At 41.6% G+C, this 18,207-nt stretch overlaps 1 protein-coding gene across 3 annotated transcripts in view; it reads left to right on the forward strand.

The window, feature by feature from the left end:
* Positions 1–18,207, forward strand: part of dab2ipa (DAB2 interacting protein a) — a 50,617-nt gene that overhangs the window by 16,062 nt on the left and 16,348 nt on the right. For all 3 annotated transcript variants that reach the window (XM_030772671.1, XM_030772679.1, XM_030772687.1), the window contains exons 3-5: positions 11,842–11,995; positions 13,329–13,427; positions 13,694–14,248. In XM_030772671.1, the coding sequence (XP_030628531.1) occupies positions 11,842–11,995; positions 13,329–13,427; positions 13,694–14,248 (808 nt within the window). The remainder of the gene's footprint in view (positions 1–11,841; positions 11,996–13,328; positions 13,428–13,693; positions 14,249–18,207) is intronic.

Consider the following 18,207-nt stretch of genomic DNA (forward strand, 5'->3'; position numbering starts at 1 on the left):
GACCTGTTTGGAGTTTATTTTAGGTGATTTTAGATGATGATTTTATTTTGGAGGATATTATGCTATATTATGACGGGTAAGAGTCAGAACTTAATCTGTGACATATGTCTTCATAACAGCTCCTTCTGCCCAGTCCAATCTGTACATGCGTGTCCAGGGTGTGTATTTGCGTGTGTCTTTGTATATATGAGCTTGTGTGTGTGTGTGTGTCTATGTGTGTCTGTGTGTGTGTATTTGTGAATGCTTTCTGTACGGGCTAAACACTATCATATGCATGCATGAAAGCTGCCAAGTTACAGAAGTTATTATGTCCGTAATGGCATCCAGTTTTGTTGATGTCGGCATTTTCAGCAGAATCGCCGGACAGATCCATCACATGCAGCAGAGGTGTCACAATGTAAGCAACTTCATAAGTGCAGTAACAATGGGTTCAGAGGAACGCTCTTGATTTGATCTAGCCCTGATCAGTCTGCAGTTTTCTTCGAATCTTCAGATGAAAATTTCGCCTTTTGCAGTGTTAATAAATCAGTCTTTTATGTGTGTATGACTTTTCACTGGGACGCCTTGTTCAGGCAAGGAAACCACATGGAAACTCTAAGAGTACAGACCCTACTGATTTGGCTTTACCCGACGGCTGAAAAGCGTCGTGGAACTGACTGTGATCGCGGAGAGAACAGTCAGCAGTCAGATGCTCATCTGTCATTTTTAGAAACAGACAGCATATTTGAAAAACCTACTGATATTCTGGTTAAAGAGCAGAGACTCTGAGAAGACAGAAGATGAAGGTTAGCTGAAGAAGAAGGTAAACATTTGGTTCGGAAAACGCTGTAATACACAGTAGAGATGTGCTATGACAACAAAAATGCCTCAGAATCATTCAGACTACTGTACACAGGGTTTACATGTTCACATTGTGCTGCAGAGAGTATCTGTCATAGAGAATGAAGCAGTGGCCGATGAAAGACTATGGGAATGACACTCAGGTCCCACCATAAACAAATACTGGTCATTACTCATCCGTTTGTTTAAATGAAAGATACAAACATTCCACATTTCATGTTCCACATTTCATGTTCCACATTGTCGCACTCATAGTTTGCTGGAAAATGGAGTGGGCTTAATTTCATCAGTTCTTTCATGTTTGTTTGTTTTTGCTTTTTTTTATATATATATATATATTTCTAAATGCATTTTTTTCTAAACTAGGAGGAGTACAACAGAACTTCTCTTAGTTTTCATCAGGTATGTTGTGGATTTGGTGGAGCCACACCTGGGGTATTGTTTTTGTTAACAGGTATTTTCCTGTCACTAATGCTCTGCTCTGAGGCATGCTGTGGAGTCTGATCGTATGATCCTGACATTAATTGCTACAAACGGTTCACTAAAACCAACATTCTTAGTTTAGGTGTGTATGAGGGGGACAGAGAGAGCGGGAGAAAAAGAGAGAGGCAGAGAGAGAGAGAGAGAGAGAGAGAGAGAGAAAACAATGTATAAAAGGTGTAAATAGCTTTCTCTCTGATCATTGAGTCAGAGTATGTTGCTGAGAGGTTGGTCCCAGCACAGTGCATTACAAAGGAGCACAGGACAAAGACCACACACACACACACACATACACACACACACACGCACGCACACCAGGCAAAGGGGGCAGGGCTGGCTCACACTGCGTTCAGGATGTTTCCGCTGCATGCAGCAGCTCAATGGAGAGAGAGAAGGGAGAGAAAAGAGAGGATTGGGCGTGTGGGGGTGGGGGTGGAGGGGGGAGGGGAGGGGGGGGCTGAGAGAGATCCCAGGCTTGGTACAGCCCACAGCCTCATCCAGGGTAGCGAGGGAGAGCTGTGGCCCACTTTAAAGGAGAAGGAGGGGAAGAACTAGGGCAGCTTCTCTCTCTCTCTCACTCTCTCTCTCTCTCTCTGTCTCGGCGGGGGCAAACGAAGAAGGACGGAGGAGAGGAGGGGAAGGGAGGAGGGGAGTGAGGAGAAAGAATAAGGAGCAGTAGCGGCTCACGGCACAGGGCTCAGTGCGTGCTGTGCTCAGAATCCCAGTCTGAGCCATCGGCAGACGGGCGGAGCAAACGTCGGAGCGGTGAGAACGAAAAAAGGAAAAAAATAAAAGAGAAAGAAAAAAACATCCCTCGTTATCGCCGTTCGATTGTTCTCCTGCATCCCGACAGAATGCCTGGTGAGTATTCCGATATGTCGGAATACCCGTTCCCATCCAAACGGATGGAGAGTGTTCAGGCCAAAACTGAGAAAGGGCTGTGTTTGTGTACGTGTATGTTTGTGTGTGTGTGTGTGTGTGTGTGTGTGTTTCAGCCTCTGCTAACCCTGCTGTTCTGCATGCAGGGCCACCATGTGGATGTGTTACGATGAGTGGCATTTTATTATAGCTGATTAGAGAGCACAAAACCTGTCAGTGTGTTCCTTGCTTGGCTTTTTTTTTCCCTCTCTGCTTGCCTCGTTGTTGATTGCTTGTGAACAATAGGACATTTTTTGGGGGTTTTTTTTGCATAGAAACTGTTGATGTCCAGTCAGTGTGAATGGATTAGGGTCATTAAGGTCCTTTTACCATCACTGCAGTCTTTTGTGTGAGAGAGAGATGAGCAATCCATGTGTAGCGTGTAATTAAATCTGACGCTGTCGTAACGTCAGGTGCATTGGAGGCTGAGGTTTTTTTCCATTGTTTGAAATGTCACGCGTTTTCCTTTATTCCAAAAGTGAAAAAGAAAATGTGTGCATGAATTGGCAGGGAGAGATGCGTTTGTGTAACTAGGAGGTGGTGGTGTGTGATGCTGTCATGTTGTTGTAATCTGGGCTGCACAGGCTGATGGGTGGACCTCCAAACGCTTTTGTATGAAAGATGCCCTGGGAGATTAAGAAATATTTGCGATAGCGGGAGGTAAACAGTGGCCACCGTGCCTACCCTGCAGGGTGTGTGTGTGTGTGTGTGTGTGTGTGTGTGTGTGTGTTTGCATTTGCATGCCTTTGTGTGTGTGTGTGTGTGTGTGTGTGTGTGGCTATGTGTGAGTGTGTGTGTTTGTGTGTGAGAGAGAGAGAGAGAATGAGAGAGGGAGGGAGCTAGCACAGGAGAAAATTAGCTGTTTTGTTATCTTTCTTTGCAAGGAGCGGAGTGCAAACATTAGCTGAGGAGAACTCTGGTGAAGACAGATGCAGGGTTATTTTGTGAAGGTGAAGGGGAATCTATTATCTCAAACTTTCACCATATTTCTCACCTCCACCACAGTTTTTCAAATGGCATAGGAAAACCTGAATTATTTGACAGTTTTATTTCAAAAGTGTGACAGGGTTTTTTGTGTGAAAAAGCAGCGTACACTTTCGCATATGTTTTTGTAAATGTAATTTAGATTAATCTCTGCCTCAGATTAGTTCCAACCAAGCAAGTGAGTGAGTTATTAAGTTGTGTGAGGAATCGTTTTGGGATCCAACCAAAAAATTGGAACTCATTAAATTAAAAATCCTGTCAGAGTGTTTTTTTTAAACATGTAAATTGATGAGACACTCATCGCTGAGGCCTCGCCAAAGAAAAAAAAAAAAAAAGCATAACATCGCCTAACTGTTTTAATGGACTCCATGTGGGCCGAATGAGAAGCAACATTTTTCTACTTTTTGTTTACTTCCTGTGTTTTGATGGGTTTATGAGAGTGGGTGTGTGGGTGTGTGTGTGTGCACAAAAATAGATGGTGAAGTAAGGTGTCAACTGAACAACAAGGGGCCAGAGCCAACAGCAGAGGAACTCAGAAAAAGTAATGCTGAAAAGTGAGGCAGTCTTAGATTCATTTTAACCTCTGTGGGTTTAAAAGAATGGGGGGTACAAATCAATCTCTTCATCTCAGTTTTCCACTGTTTGTAAACCAATAACCAACACACAGAGAGATTAAAGATTATGCAGTCTAGCAAACAAGAAATTTAGCATAAGAGCATTAGAGTACATGTCTAAATTATTCCACAAAATATACCTTTTTTGCCTCAGAAAAAAAAATCCAGGTTTTCCCCAAAACAATTAGTTGACTTAGTCAAAGACCTTGTTTTCTGGTCTGATATGATGTTTGAATGAATAGTCATATATTGCTTCATAAATAAAGTGAGTCATCCACGGTAGGCCGGGAATCTGTTTTGGAGCTGTTATGCACCGTGACGCAGAAAACAACAGAAACAATGTTACCTTCGCCCTTAACGACGGCTTTCAGCATTTCTTCCAAAAAACGCACCCACCTCCCCCCTTTAATTTTTTTCCTGATATAAGCAGCTTTGAGAAATCAGCTTGCAAGTTCAGTGGAATGACCCCATCAGTAGCGCAGGGATTACGTAACAAACTGTCTGTGAATTTCAAATAACAGCAAACTGCATTAAATGTGGTGCCCTATGCTTTGTCCTAGGACTCTTTGGACATGACATTTTTATTGTAGTTAGGAACAAATCTCTCTCTCGCTCTCTCTTAAATAATATGAAATGTGAAATATGAAAAGATCAGATAACCTGCGTGACTTGAACTGAGCAAAATGAACAAACATAATAATGTTGGTTGTCTGTCTTTTTCATTGCTGTTGGTGTTGTTGTTTTGTTAGTTTTCCAATGTAACAAATTGTATGACATGGTCGTAATCCAGTTCTGCTTCATTTTTTTTCTTACTTCTTATGCTTCTTGTTTCCTGGCACCCAGACCTGGTTGGCTGTCGCTTCCTTTTTGGTGCAGGGATCTCGGGGGAGGCCAGCTTCCTGTTAGGGAGTGTGGGAAACGTTTGGAGGCGGAGAATGCAATACACTGACATACAGGGATGTAGGACAGAAATTCAAAACCAATAGAGCGAGGTTGCAGTAGAACAACAGAGGGTCGATTGTGTAGACATCCTGTGACCGAACCGTAGTGTTATATATGTGGCAAATCGTTATATGGCAGTTTTTGCTGCTGGTATTCGTACGCCGTTAAGCCTTGTGTTCGCCCTTGTTAGCATTACACTAGACCTGTGTGTTTACAGTGTAGACCTGTATACAGTGAACCTACAACGTTGACAAAGTGTGGTCTTCGTGCTCTAGTAATAAAACATATTTGGTCCGCTTTGCCATGTTTTACATGCTTAGTCTACATTGTGTATAGTCTAATAAAGCTTTAGGTTAACAGACCATTAATAGTAAAAATCAGTTTTACGAAACACGTAGCGTACTGTGCAGTTAACCAGTGTCTAGTTTGTGTAACTATATTCCTGGGAAGGAAAAACCTGAACATTTTAAATAGGAAAATCATTGGAAATAGACGAGGGGTGTGTTTAAAATTCAACTTATTTTTCCCTTGAGTGTTCGGAAGTGGACAAGGAGCCAGTCTGTAGGCTTGTCTAGGGTCCGATTAGTGGCGCCCGTTAGAGAAATAGGACATCGATGCTTAAAAAAGAAAGAAAAGGGGGTGAAATCGTCTACTTGATCAGTTTTTACGTTTCTATGGAGCCATGCTTCATCGCTTTAGTAAGCAGTAAGTACCGGGTGTTTTGTGTTTTATTCCGTATGAATAACGCTGGGATAGTTCAGAAATTTCATCGTTCAGAATCGCTGTCGTTTTATGTTCGTTGTGCGGTTTCAGCTTTATCTCTTCGACTGCGTTTTAGTGACAAACTCAAGCTATATTTAACAGTACCAGTTTTATCCTCACGAACAATATATTGTTTCAGTTACCGGATATCTAGTTGTGGCTGCATGTTTTTCGATGCGGGTTCTGTATCGGTTGTTTGCTTGTATTGTCATTTACTGAAAGCCTATTCTGATCAACATGAGTATACTGGCAGAGAGAGCTGTAGGCGATAATGACAGACGCGAGGCGGCCAAAAGTCCCCTTGATTATGCGTCTATATCCGGCGTGCCTGCCTCGCGAGTTACATGAATCAATTAAACAACCAACACGACATGCTTTTTTTTTCTCGGTTAGAATAGGCATCGTTTGGTTTCCGCGGTAAAGCAGCCTAATGGCTCACTCACGGTTGTCGGTGTTCAGATGTGATTAATGTGCGACGGGTGATGGCACCCATATAAAATTCATCAGAACAAGCGAGTGCTGCACCCAGTGTGGAGGCGTATACAGTGTGTGTGTTGTGTGGTAAGTGTAGAGAACATGGTGTTGTGGCTGGTGGCCACGCTCTTTAACTTTACTTTTATAGTAATGGAAACAGTTGTAACAATACATGCATTTAATAATAACGATTGTTCAACAGCTAAATAACAATGGACAGATGAGCAGATGCATAGAAGACACGGGAAAAGTGACAGTTATGTAGAAGAGGTAAGGGAAAGAGAGCGAATAGAAAAGTTTAAAAGATGTACACACAGGGCAAAGCAATTTCAAATGTTTGATTGATAGAATGGAAGGAAAGAGATATGGAAAATCTGGATCAGGATATAGATGGGAGGAAGTATGGAGAAGAAAGGGTTGGTTTGTAGCTTAGAAAACAGTACAGATTTCTACAGGCGGTTAATCTATGAATTGTGTATAGAAAGGGTTTGTGACATCATCACTTGCAGGTGTTGGAATGTCGCGCCTGTATGTTAGAACATTCAACCTGTCTAAATCCATGAAACGTTGCCACAAACATGTCTGTTATGCAAAAATGGTGTGGAGTATGGTTACGAAAAGTACACACGTACATTTTCAGTATGGTACAGAGGTCCATGCCAAGTCCGGTGGTTCCAGCACTGAAGCCGCATGAATTAACTTTTCAAGTCAACTTAAGTACCTGGAACACACTGCAGAACACCAAGGCAGCATTTTTTTTATTGAGGCTGTTGCAGTTACCCAGCACTGTGTGACCAGAAACCATGTGACAGTCTGCTTAATGACACTAGCTTACTGCATGATTTTAAATGAGAGTCACTGCAGTAGTTATTAAAGCCAGAGGTGGAACAGTACGTTATCACTTGTTTGGACTACAGCAGAAGTCACTTTGGGTGGCGTGGCAAACAGCTGGTAGGGTTGGTATACTTATATTTTATCATTCACTAAACCATATCAGGTGGTTGTATGAACATTTTTATCTTGTTCTGGTTATTTTCATTTTTTTTTTTAGCTAGCATTAAAATTTAATTCCATATTTTAAATAAATGTCCTCATTTTTTTTTCTGATTAGAAGCTAGAATCATGATGGATTTGATACACCTACTCTTACGATTTATATTTTCTGTACACAAATGAAGTAATTTCAATACATGTTTAGGTTGCTTTTGAGCACAGCCATTGGATAAGAGCAGCTGTTGATTATTAGTTACACAAGCGTTATGATTGGACAGCTGATTAGAGTAATGCACTACTGTGTAGCAGTCAGGTTACCTCTGTTTCACTATTCATAACATATCTCTCTTTCAGATATGATTAACCACTGCTACGTACTGCCAAAAAGAAGTGTGTGTGTGTGTGGGTGTACATACATAGATACATACATACATACACACATACACATACATATATATATGTGTGTGTGTGTGTGTATATATATATATATATATGTATGTATGTATATGTATATTACGAGTGGACTGTCTTTTCTCTAAGGTTTATGAGGATTGGCAAAAAGCTGCACAGGAGCTTCAAGCTTCAAAGAATGATCAAAGTCAGATGAATGGCACCGTGAGGCAGGTTAGGACCTGCAGCTTTGGTTCCTGCCTTCCTCAGGTCCTCAAACACCAGTTCTCACACAGTGTGATCGGTGCTGATGCTCAGAGCAATGCTTGGTTCTACAGTATTGGAATAGAGCTCTTTCTTTTATTGGCTTGGGGCTTGGGTTACTTTCATAGGATGATTTTGGCATTATTTTCTTTCTCAGCAGAACAAGAATTTTTGAGTAAACTTTGAATGGATTCCCTAGGTGATTGTAATTCTGTGATATTTCCACAGTAGAATTAAACTTTTTGGTTGAGTCATAGGATGATTCAATGGGAAAAGGGATAAAAGCCTTATGCATCATATAAAGAAAACGTTTTTGAAACTAATTTTAAGAGATGGAAGTCTTTATCATCGGCCGAAAGAAAAAGTCGGAAAAAAGTACAGCGTAAACATGGAAGTGTTGAGGTGAAGATCAATCTCAAAGTAAAGTCACGTCACTAAACTTGCTTTTTTATTTGAGAAATACTGCAAAACTTAAGACCCTTTTTATTCTGCAAAATGCTGAGAAATTGGCACAGCGTTTTATTTGTAACTGTTTTTAGTGAGTCTTTCATCTCTGGTTTGCCGAAGAGAGTCATAAATAGACTACAAGTTGTCCAAAACGCCACAGCCAGAATGCTAACTAGGACACGAAAAAGAGAGAGCATATTTCAACTGTTTTATTCGCATTTGACTGGCTTCTTTTTTCTTTTAGAAAAGACTTTAAAGTGTTGTTACTCCTTATAAAGCTTTCAGCGGCTTTCATAATGTCTGCCTGAATCTGTTCTCAGTTGATGTTCCCAAATATTGCTCAAGATTGTCAAGTGCAACTTTGCTAAATATAGCGAGAGAAAAGAGGAGAAGCTGGCTACCGTTTAAATGAACCAACAATTCTCTCACTCTCTTTATAACTGTCAGGCAGGAATTTGAAATAGTTTTCAAACTCAGGTCAAAACATGCTGTTTCACTTCAAACTATTTTACATTTACCATTTTATTAAATCCACACTTTTTTCATTCCCATTGTTTTATCTTCTATTTCATTACATGTATCCTTTCCTTTATTGTTGATTTTGTTGACAGTCATACTAGCTTTCATCTAATTGTATTTATTTATGTTCTTATTCTATATGTAAAAAACTTTCAGCTACACACCCACACACATACACACTGTATAGCTGTGAGTGTATGTATGGTAGAGCAATGATACGAGAGCTGCATTTGACTGTTTGGTTAGCTTGTAACTTATGTATCGCAGAAATAAGGATGTATGAATGAATTTCAAAAGATGCATTGTTAAGAACAGGGTAAATGGGTAGGACCACGCTGGCTAGTGAAGGTGCCAGCTGAAGTACCAACTCATTGCGATCACCAGCTAATTTAAATGGTATGAACATTGTGTCTTGGTCACTTATTCCACTCATGTTCTGTTGGCTGACCTTTATGTAGCGCTGACTGACATGGTATGTATTGTATTACTCCTCTGATATAAAACAACAAAACATTTTCCATTCTGATTTGATTCATACATTGTCTAAAAGCCTGGCTAGTATTTTCGTCATTATTTTGTAAGTACAGTTCATGAATAACAATCATCAGATATATTAGCCATTGTTTTTCTCCAAAGAGTGATCAGCCCCTTTAGCTCCAGCTAACCGCAGTACAAGAGGACTTGCTTCTCTATTTTTATCACACACGTTAAGTTTTGGCCTGGTAATTGTAACTGTGTGGTTGGTGTTATTTCATGGTCAAAGCCACTCCCTTCACTGAGCAGAGTTAAGGCAGGCCACAGTCAGATGGTTTCGTTCTGTGTTAGAACCAGTGGGCAGTGAAACACTGCACCTCTCAAACTAAAACACTTGTCACGTGTCTTTTTTTATTGATTTGTATCCTGCAACTGTCGTCCTATAAAAGCTATTGCAGATTTGTAACTTTTTGTCCCAGTAGCTTTTTTTATCGGAACAGTCCACTGTACTCGGAATTTCAGATAAACAGTTTTGTCCTGTTAGGTTCCCAGTATCATGATATCATTGTTCATTTATTGAGGTCTGACAGTGTTCTGTGGAACCCTCGTGCTCAAGAATGTAATTTTCGAGACCACAAAGCATGTTATCTGTTAAACTAGTTTTGTATAAGGTGGTTTTGTTTACTTAAATTCACGTTTTAAAAAAATAGAACTGTGAGAGTCTAACCCTAGGTGAAATGCATAAAGCCTTACTTTTTATATTCATTCCGGAACAAGCTGACAGTTTTCACACTGACGCTTAGTTTTAAGTTTAATAAAAAAAAAAGTTTGTTCAGTTGAAAAAAGAGATCCTACATATTTCCCTCAGTTTACCTCCGTCTCACTTTTGTGCCGTCATTTGCATGACTGACAGAGTGTTGAGTTTTCTCTGAGTAGGCTCACTCCCAGCCGTACACAGCCTGATCACTTTCTCAAAGGCACTTAAAGACAGAGAGTGAGTCAGCGCTGTGAATTACATATATTATTTTATGTTTGAAAGAAAGGCTAAATGTTCCCCAGAACAGAGAAGTTGACACAAAACAACTTAAAAAAAAAAAAAAAAAAGATTTCAGAGTTACATTTGAGTTTGTTAGCATGACTTTCATCACAATCGAGAGGACACGCAGTCCTTGAGGAAACAGTGGGGAAAAAATATTCAAGCTCCTCAAATTGTTTATTTTTATTTAATTTTTTTTCTGTTCCACACCCTGGAGAAGACAAGTCAGAGGGACGTGATGACTATATTGCCTTAACCATAGTTTTGCTTTGAGGAGAGGTGTACCTCACCGCACCTGAGGGTTTCTGATAGGCAGGATTCCCAGAGATGGGAAATCGGGCATCTTAAGCTCCTGGTGAGAGAGCTGTAGGGATAGGTGAGTCAGCAGAAATCCCCCCTCCCAACCACACACACACACACACCCAACATGTCTCACTGCAGGTGCTGGGTTGCCATGTGTACCCTCCACGTTATTTTGAGCCAAAATGCACAACCTCTCCCCAGTTAACAATGAAGAGCCACGTTTAAAAAAAATACATGCTTTTCCCTGCACTACAGGCTTTGTTGTTTAGAGTAAAACTCCTTTGTGTTAAAGAGATCTTCATTCGTTAAAGAGGTATTTGACCTTTTATGCAAGCTATTATTCAGTATACGGCTGTATTAGTGCTGTTTGGTGACATTTTTTTTTTTTTTTTGTTTCTCAAACAGGTATAACCCAGTTCTGCTCCTAGTTCCAAAACCTGAATCACGTTTTTATTCTTATGGATGTTTGGCGTTTTCTGAAGCCCAACATTTTGACAGTTTAGTCAGACCACAGAGGTGTGGAACACTTTGCATGGACTAGTTTTATCCACTACACTGCTCCGTTTGGTTTAAACAATGTTATCAGGCTACTTAGATGGGCAATCACCTCAAACGTCCACTATTATTTCTGAAGAAAGCTCGATTCAGTAGTGCAGCGGAGAGGGAGTTTCCGTTCATTAACAATGTTATCAAGGATGATATTTTTGGAGGGGAAAAAGCCCTGGTGAGTCTAAACAGGGGCTCCTCTCCCTGGCAGACATGGCCTGATAGCTGGCAAGTCTTAAAGTGATGTTTGGATGGTGCTTTATTCCTCCAAGGTCAAGAGGAGTCCAGTCTGGGGAGTAAACAGCTTGGCATACCAAACCTACAGCTCCTCACTGTGCTCCGCAGTCTCTGAGCATAGCTCAGTTCTTATAACCTTGTTTTTCATCTTTATCTTGAGGTCTATTCTTGTTTTTCCTCTTTATCTCGAGGTCCATTCTTGGACGAAGAGCTTGGAACAGAAACATAGCACCAGTCTGATTTTAAAGTATTTTTCTCTGTCAAATGGGCAAATTTCAGTGATCTGCCCCATACATGCCTTTAGAATACTCTTTTTGAAATGCTGTGTCACTGATGAGTAGCTAAAATAAATAACACCAAAATCATCTGCACTCCCTTTACTGTAGTAGTGAGATTCATGGAAACATGGGAATACTAGTCAAGAGCTGGTACTTCATCCATAACTACCTTATGGGACCTCACTGCTCGCTGTTCACAGTGTGTGTGTGCAATCACGGAGACTTAACTTAAAAAAAGTTTTTTAGGTTTTTGAGTGTAGAGAGAAAAAATGTATCTATGTATGTATGTATATGTATATATGTATAACCTTGTATTGTCTTGTCTTGTGTGTCTGCTCAGATCCCATCTGATGCCGAGGCTGAAAGAGTCACGCTCTCACGAGTCATTGCTAAGCCCCAGTACTGCAGTGGAAGCTCTTGATCTCAGCATGGAGGAAGAGGTGTTGATCAAACCTGTGCACAGTAGCATCCTGGGACAGGACTTCTGCTTTGAGGTGAGACTGTTGTGCTCTCTTGTCTTTGTCCCGTATGTGAGTTAAACACCCTCCTCTCATCTCATACACTCAGACTTGTCTTACTGGACATCGGCCGACTCCCCATCATTTCTCCACAATGCACATAGGTAAGGCTAAGGTTTGTAATTAGTACTGAGACACACTGCAGGTACTGAATTTCATAATGGCAGGGCTAAGCTTTTGTCTCTGCTACTAACCAAGTCCAAGTTGGATCCAAGTCTGGATCCAAGTCTAGAACGAGACACCCAAAAAATTATGGAAGGTGAAGTAGAAATTCGGTTAAATTTTTTATTTGTTTGTTTTAGAGGGTTGCTACAGAAATGAACAGCAAAAACAACAACAAAAAAACCCAAACCTGCATTTGTCCCTAATGTTAAACACTTTCAGCACCACATCTGGAGCCGGCTGCTCTTTCTTGCAAGAGGCCAACCCCACAAATGTTTTCTCTTCAGCACGGACTGAGCAGTTTTGGTTTCCAAGTCCCTGCTCTTACACAGCATAATCGGATGTTCCGTTTCAACTGGAGCTGATTACAGAGGAGTGTATACACACACACACACACACACACACACACACAAGAAAGCAGTGCCGTAATTTGTAATTTGCGAGGTTCAGTGCAACTGCTGGACAAGGTCACAGACAGTCCACCTGGTAAGGGTAAACTGAGCGTAGCTGGTCATCTGGCGCTATCAGTCCCCAACCTCACGGTAGCAAGACTGCCCCCCCCCCCACCCCTCCATATTCTACCCGGCAGGGGTTAGACTGCTAGGCCCATCTGTTGGAATTTCCCCAGTGGCTCTGTCCATGAATGCTCGCTGGAGGTGAAATCCGGTGGCCACGTGCCCAAGAGAGCATTTTTCCCAGAAGGCCACTGTGATTTTCTCTTTTTTAGCTTTGCGCTGTGTTGTTTTTTATTGTGTGTTCATTATATGCGTGTACTATATTTGTTAAAATGTGGAGTGTGCTCATATTTTGAACTTCCATATTTTTTTGGTGTGTGTGTGTGTGTGTGTGTTGGTGCTTTTGAAATAAACAGAAACCCGCAGAAAAAGAAAAAAAAAAAGAAATCACTGTTTATTGTCTAAATGTAGTCTGAGAGCACTAACTCAATACATTTTACCTAAGTGCATTCTAACCATCCGGTTCATTTTTAATTGACCGTTTGATTCGTAATGGAAATGAATGACTCTGTCTGCTCGTGGACTTCTTGTACTCCTCCCCGCCTAGAGCCAGACATCCATTCTCAGTGCTGTCTCTCTCTCTCCTTTTATCTGGATCCTAACCGCCATATAACCGTAATCTGCAATTACAGGTAACTACCTCAACAGGAAGCAAGTGCTTCTCTTGTCGTTCAGCTGCAGAGAGAGATAAATGGATGGAAAACTTGAGGAGAGCCGTGCACCCGAACAAGGTACATTCAGTACTCACTGATAATCCGAGAACTGATGCAGACCCTGTGCATGCTGTCACAGTACCGCTACCGACCACAGAATGAAAATGCTATAATTGTCAAAGATGTGATATCCCCACTGCAGTCCTTCTCAGACAAGAGTATATTCCTCAGTTCGCTTGCAGTTTAGTAATGTAATGTACATGCTTATTCCCAGTCTTAATAAGATGGTACAGTCCTGATCTCATTGGTTCCAACTCTGACTTTGTGAAATTTGTGTGCCACAGGACAACAGTCGTCGGGTGGAGAACCTGTTGAAGTGTTGGATTATCGAGGCCAAGGACCTTCCCGCCAAAAAGAAGTATTTCTGTGAATTGTGTTTGGACGACACGCTTTATGCACGGACTACCTGCAAACTCAAAACGGACAATGTTTTCTGGGGAGAGCACTTTGAGTTCAACAACCTGCCGTCAGTCAAGAGCATCACCGTTCACCTCTACAAAGAGACGGACAAAAAGAAAAAGAAAGACAAGAACAATTACGTGGGGCTGGTGAACATCCCAATAGCAGCGGTCACCGGGCGGCAGTTTATAGAAAAGTGGTACACTGTTAGCATGCCCAACCCCAACAAGGGCAAAACCCCTGGGCCCATGATCCGAATGAAGTCTCGCTACCAGAGCATGAGCATTCTGCCCATGGAGCAGTACAAGGAGTTTGCAGAGTACATTACCAATAACTACATGCTGATGTGCTCTATCCTGGAACCAGCCATCAGCGTGAAGAATAAGGAGGAGATGGCCTGTGCTCTGGTCCATATCCTGCAAAGTACCGGTAAAGCTAAGGTAAGAGCTAGCCTTCTCCTAAACACAAACTACTAAATAAAAGCCCCTAAAACTATCGATCAAACATAGCCTCTGCATTCATCGAATAGTGTAGTCATACAGATGCTCTGATACTTGTAAATTGGCTCAGCATTATTGCTTTTCTCTTGTGATGTAATAAGTGTAACCCCCCCCCCCCCCTTATTTTTATCTTTTTTACTGAAATAACCATGGAAACAACAGAACAGCAAGGCTAGTTTCAGAATTAACATCCTTAAGCATTTTTAGCATAGATTATGTACCTCTTTAGGGAGACTATCTGGGTGTCTTGCCATAACAAACCATGGAGGGGGAAAAAATCAATAGAAAAGAACAATGAAGATGCATGATTCCCTCCCCTCATTAAAACTGGCCGAGCTCTGAGTCCTCAGATTACTGTCTCGAATGGCAGGCCTAAGTGGAACTCAGATATTCACCGATAAATCAACTCCCAATCAGACGCTGGCTCTCAGAAAAACAGCTTTGTTTCATTCGCTGTTAGTCATCAGTTGTTTGAGCGGACCTCGTGGTGGGAATGGAATCATGAGGCGTGAGTATGTGCTGTCTCATTCACCTGCTCTCTTTGGGAAAGCAACACCCTACACCTTTTATTAAAGATAAAAAAAAAAGACAGATAAATAAATGAATCGTCTAGCTTAGTGGTTTATACACATCAAAATGGATTCATGTTTGTCTCCAGTTTTACACTTGTATTTGTTTCCTGAGGACTTGTACAAGCCCTATTTTTCAGCAGGGCTGCAGTGTTTATTGTAAAACATAATGGCAAATGAAATGAGGAGTGGGTCTAATCTATTCTGCTCTGTTCTGTTCTGCTCTGTTTGTACAGACAGGTAAATGCAGAACCTATTTTATCTGCAAGTTCATTATCATGTCTAAGGTACACCGCACAATGATTTGTTCACTCTGTAATCCTCACAGAAAAAAAACTGAAATACACTGCCTACAACATTTGAACGATGCTGAAAAGACACACAAACTTCTCATTTCTGAGACCAAGACAGAGAAGTTCAGTTCGTCTGTGGAGCCCAAATCTATAATTATAAATCACCATAATTGCTCACTAACTTGATTGTCTGTCATTAAAATAAGTTTTCTTTGGTCAGTGAGAACACTGTCTGTCATTATCAGTGGCCTGGATCGGTCAGCATTGCCTTTCATTACTAGTAGGCTGCAGAGACAAAATACAGTGCACTAGCCTTGTTCCCCGCATTCCACAGTTCTAATGCTAGCTTCCTGTCTTTGTCAGGAGCCCAGCCCTCCCACAGCCAGTGAGGTGTGGAGAAAGCTTTGTGTCAAATTTGATTTTTCCTCAACAATTTTGAGACTGAACCTGTTTTTATGAGACTTAAATGTGAAACTGGCATTTTTAGACATTTTGTACTGGACCTTACTATACTCAGAGCATGGCACTACGCATATTCAAGCTATAACCAAACTTCCAAACAGTGCTTTTCCTTTTCCTATTCATGCTTTATTGATGAGCAGTGTTTGAAAATGCAGGACAACTCAATACATTATAATGAATTGTTACAGTGTACATAACTAATTACTGAAAGAACAGCTGTCACGTGGAGTTGCTCGATTCTCCCATTGTATTCGGCGTATTGATTGCCCTCAGAGATGAGATCACACCAGCCTGTGTTTTCGGGCGGGGTTGGTGAACAACAGGGTTTATCTGATGGTTGAGCACAAAGCTATGGCTCTGTATTCCATGTGCCCCTGAGGGAAAATCCGGAGTGTCAGCCCCTCGGTTAATTAACCCTCATTAATTCAGCCTCTCTCTCTCTCTCTCCCTCATGGCATTGCAGGTTCTCCCGGAGCGCTGCTGTGGGGTTTAGGCATTGAACGATGGTGGTGTTGAGGCTGCTTTCAGGAGGTTCCGTGCTAGAGAAGGGCGGAGGGTAGTCTGTGGTCGTTTTGGTGTAGAGCTGAGAAGATGGTTTTGTGGCTTTAGGCCTCTATTTTAAAGGGCAAAGGCTCTTTCACAAAAAAACAAAAAAAAAAAAGCCATTACTTACTTCAGGACCTGCTCTCTCAGTGGCTGTAAACATTGATCCAAGTCTGCACTGTACCAGAACACACTCTTAAATCAGCTACTTTTATGTCAGAGTCTCTGTGTTTTGTAGTTCTGGATAGAAGGCAAAAGGACTGGGTTACAGTTATAATTTCCAAACAACCACTGAATCGAACAACTGCAGCACAGCCTCTCTGAGATGGACCATTAGAGGGCTGAGCTTTAGAAACAGAAAAATATTAAAATCAGTGAATGCCAGTATTGCTTCCAGGATCATTTAAAATCAGTCAGTACCCATAGTAATGAGATGAATGTCATATATATGTAAAAATAACAAGAGTAAAATGTGTAATGGATGTATGTGATGTAAAAGGAATAAGAAGTCACATAAACACAAGATCTCTGTGCAGATCTGGGGCCAGTTTTAGGATAATTAGGCAAGATTGTGAGCTCAGAGACATCCATGCAAATATTGTTAAATCCAATAGTTAATACAAATATGTTATCTTTTTATTATGATTTATGCCCTATTTTCATGCTATCCAAATCTAAAACATTTTTGTTTCCTACCTGAAACATTTCCTTTCATTTTCCTACCTGTAAAATCTGTACCAAACTTTAATGAGCAGCAAATTAAATAAGGGTCACTGAGGTTGTTCTCAATTAGCACCGTGATAGCAGATAGCATTTTGTTGTCTAAGTGAGGTTCTTTTGTTAGCTGTGGAGTCCTTTCCATTTCTTATTCAGCTTACATACACACACACACACACACAAACTGTGCCTGGAGAGACCAGTGGAGAAGCTGTCTCTTTCTCTCTCTACACAATCACAGAAAACACAAACAAACTTTAGGTTCCTGGCCTCTCGGTTACCAACTAACATCATTTAATCGCCCTGTTAAATTCAGTTGTACAGACAGGAGACCCTTCACTCCTGTTTGAGCTGTAGCATAGCAGGGTAGGTTTGCCGTGGCTTAGCTGCCAGGCCACGACAGAGGAAGAGACGCGTCGTCACTGATTAGCGCGGGCTGATCAGCCGAGATTCACCGGGGACCGGGGTCTGAGTGGAGCTGACGGCCTTAAGCCCCTTCAGTCCTAATTGAATACTGATTGCTTTGACTCCTGCCAAGCGACTGGAGCCTGGCGCTCTCATATTATTCCGTAAATATTATGCCCAGATCCCACAGATGCCCCATGCACAGTGAATAAACAGGATGGAATTATTCACTGAGCTGCTAGCACAGACAGCTCAGAGACTGTTGAGTCTCTTATAAAGCTACTGGTGGGGGCGGGGTATCTTTTTACAGTGAGTGGAGGGGCTGGAAGAGAGGGGGCAATAATTGATGTAACTCTATCTTCTGAAGCACATATGTGCACTTTGTCAGAAAGTTATCGATCGCGTGTCAAAAGAACAGCGAAAGGTCAAAACCGACCTGCTGACACGTGTTTTCGCTCCTCTGGTGAGACAGTCACTGACAGAAACAGCGTCCCAGTAGCTTTGACTCATCTTGACAAATCCATGTGAAAAGGTGCAGCTTGGCTCTGCAATGCAGGTGGCAAGAGTAGCATATGGGATTCCTGTTGCAGTGGAAGATAACCTTAGAGGCATTGAGACATATCTCATTAACATGTTTACTCACAGAGCTTTGTCACAGTGAGGAGAACATTCAGCCAGGACTGATTACAGCCATGAGCAAAGGGGAAACTGGGATACATGGGCTACAACCTGAGAAAGCAACTATGGAGGGAGAGAGATAGAGAGAGAGGGAGAGGGAGATGCTCTTATCAAGGTACCAAGTGCCTTCATTATCTCCCAATCAATATGCCATCACTCTGTGAGTGAGTCATCATTTCTGGACTTGCGTCTGTCCTCTCTCTCTCTCTCTCTCTTTCTTTGCATCTCAGCC

The sequence above is a fragment of the Chanos chanos genome, chromosome 1, assembly GCF_902362185.1.
Source record: "Chanos chanos chromosome 1, fChaCha1.1, whole genome shotgun sequence".
NCBI lineage: Eukaryota > Metazoa > Chordata > Actinopteri > Gonorynchiformes > Chanidae > Chanos > Chanos chanos.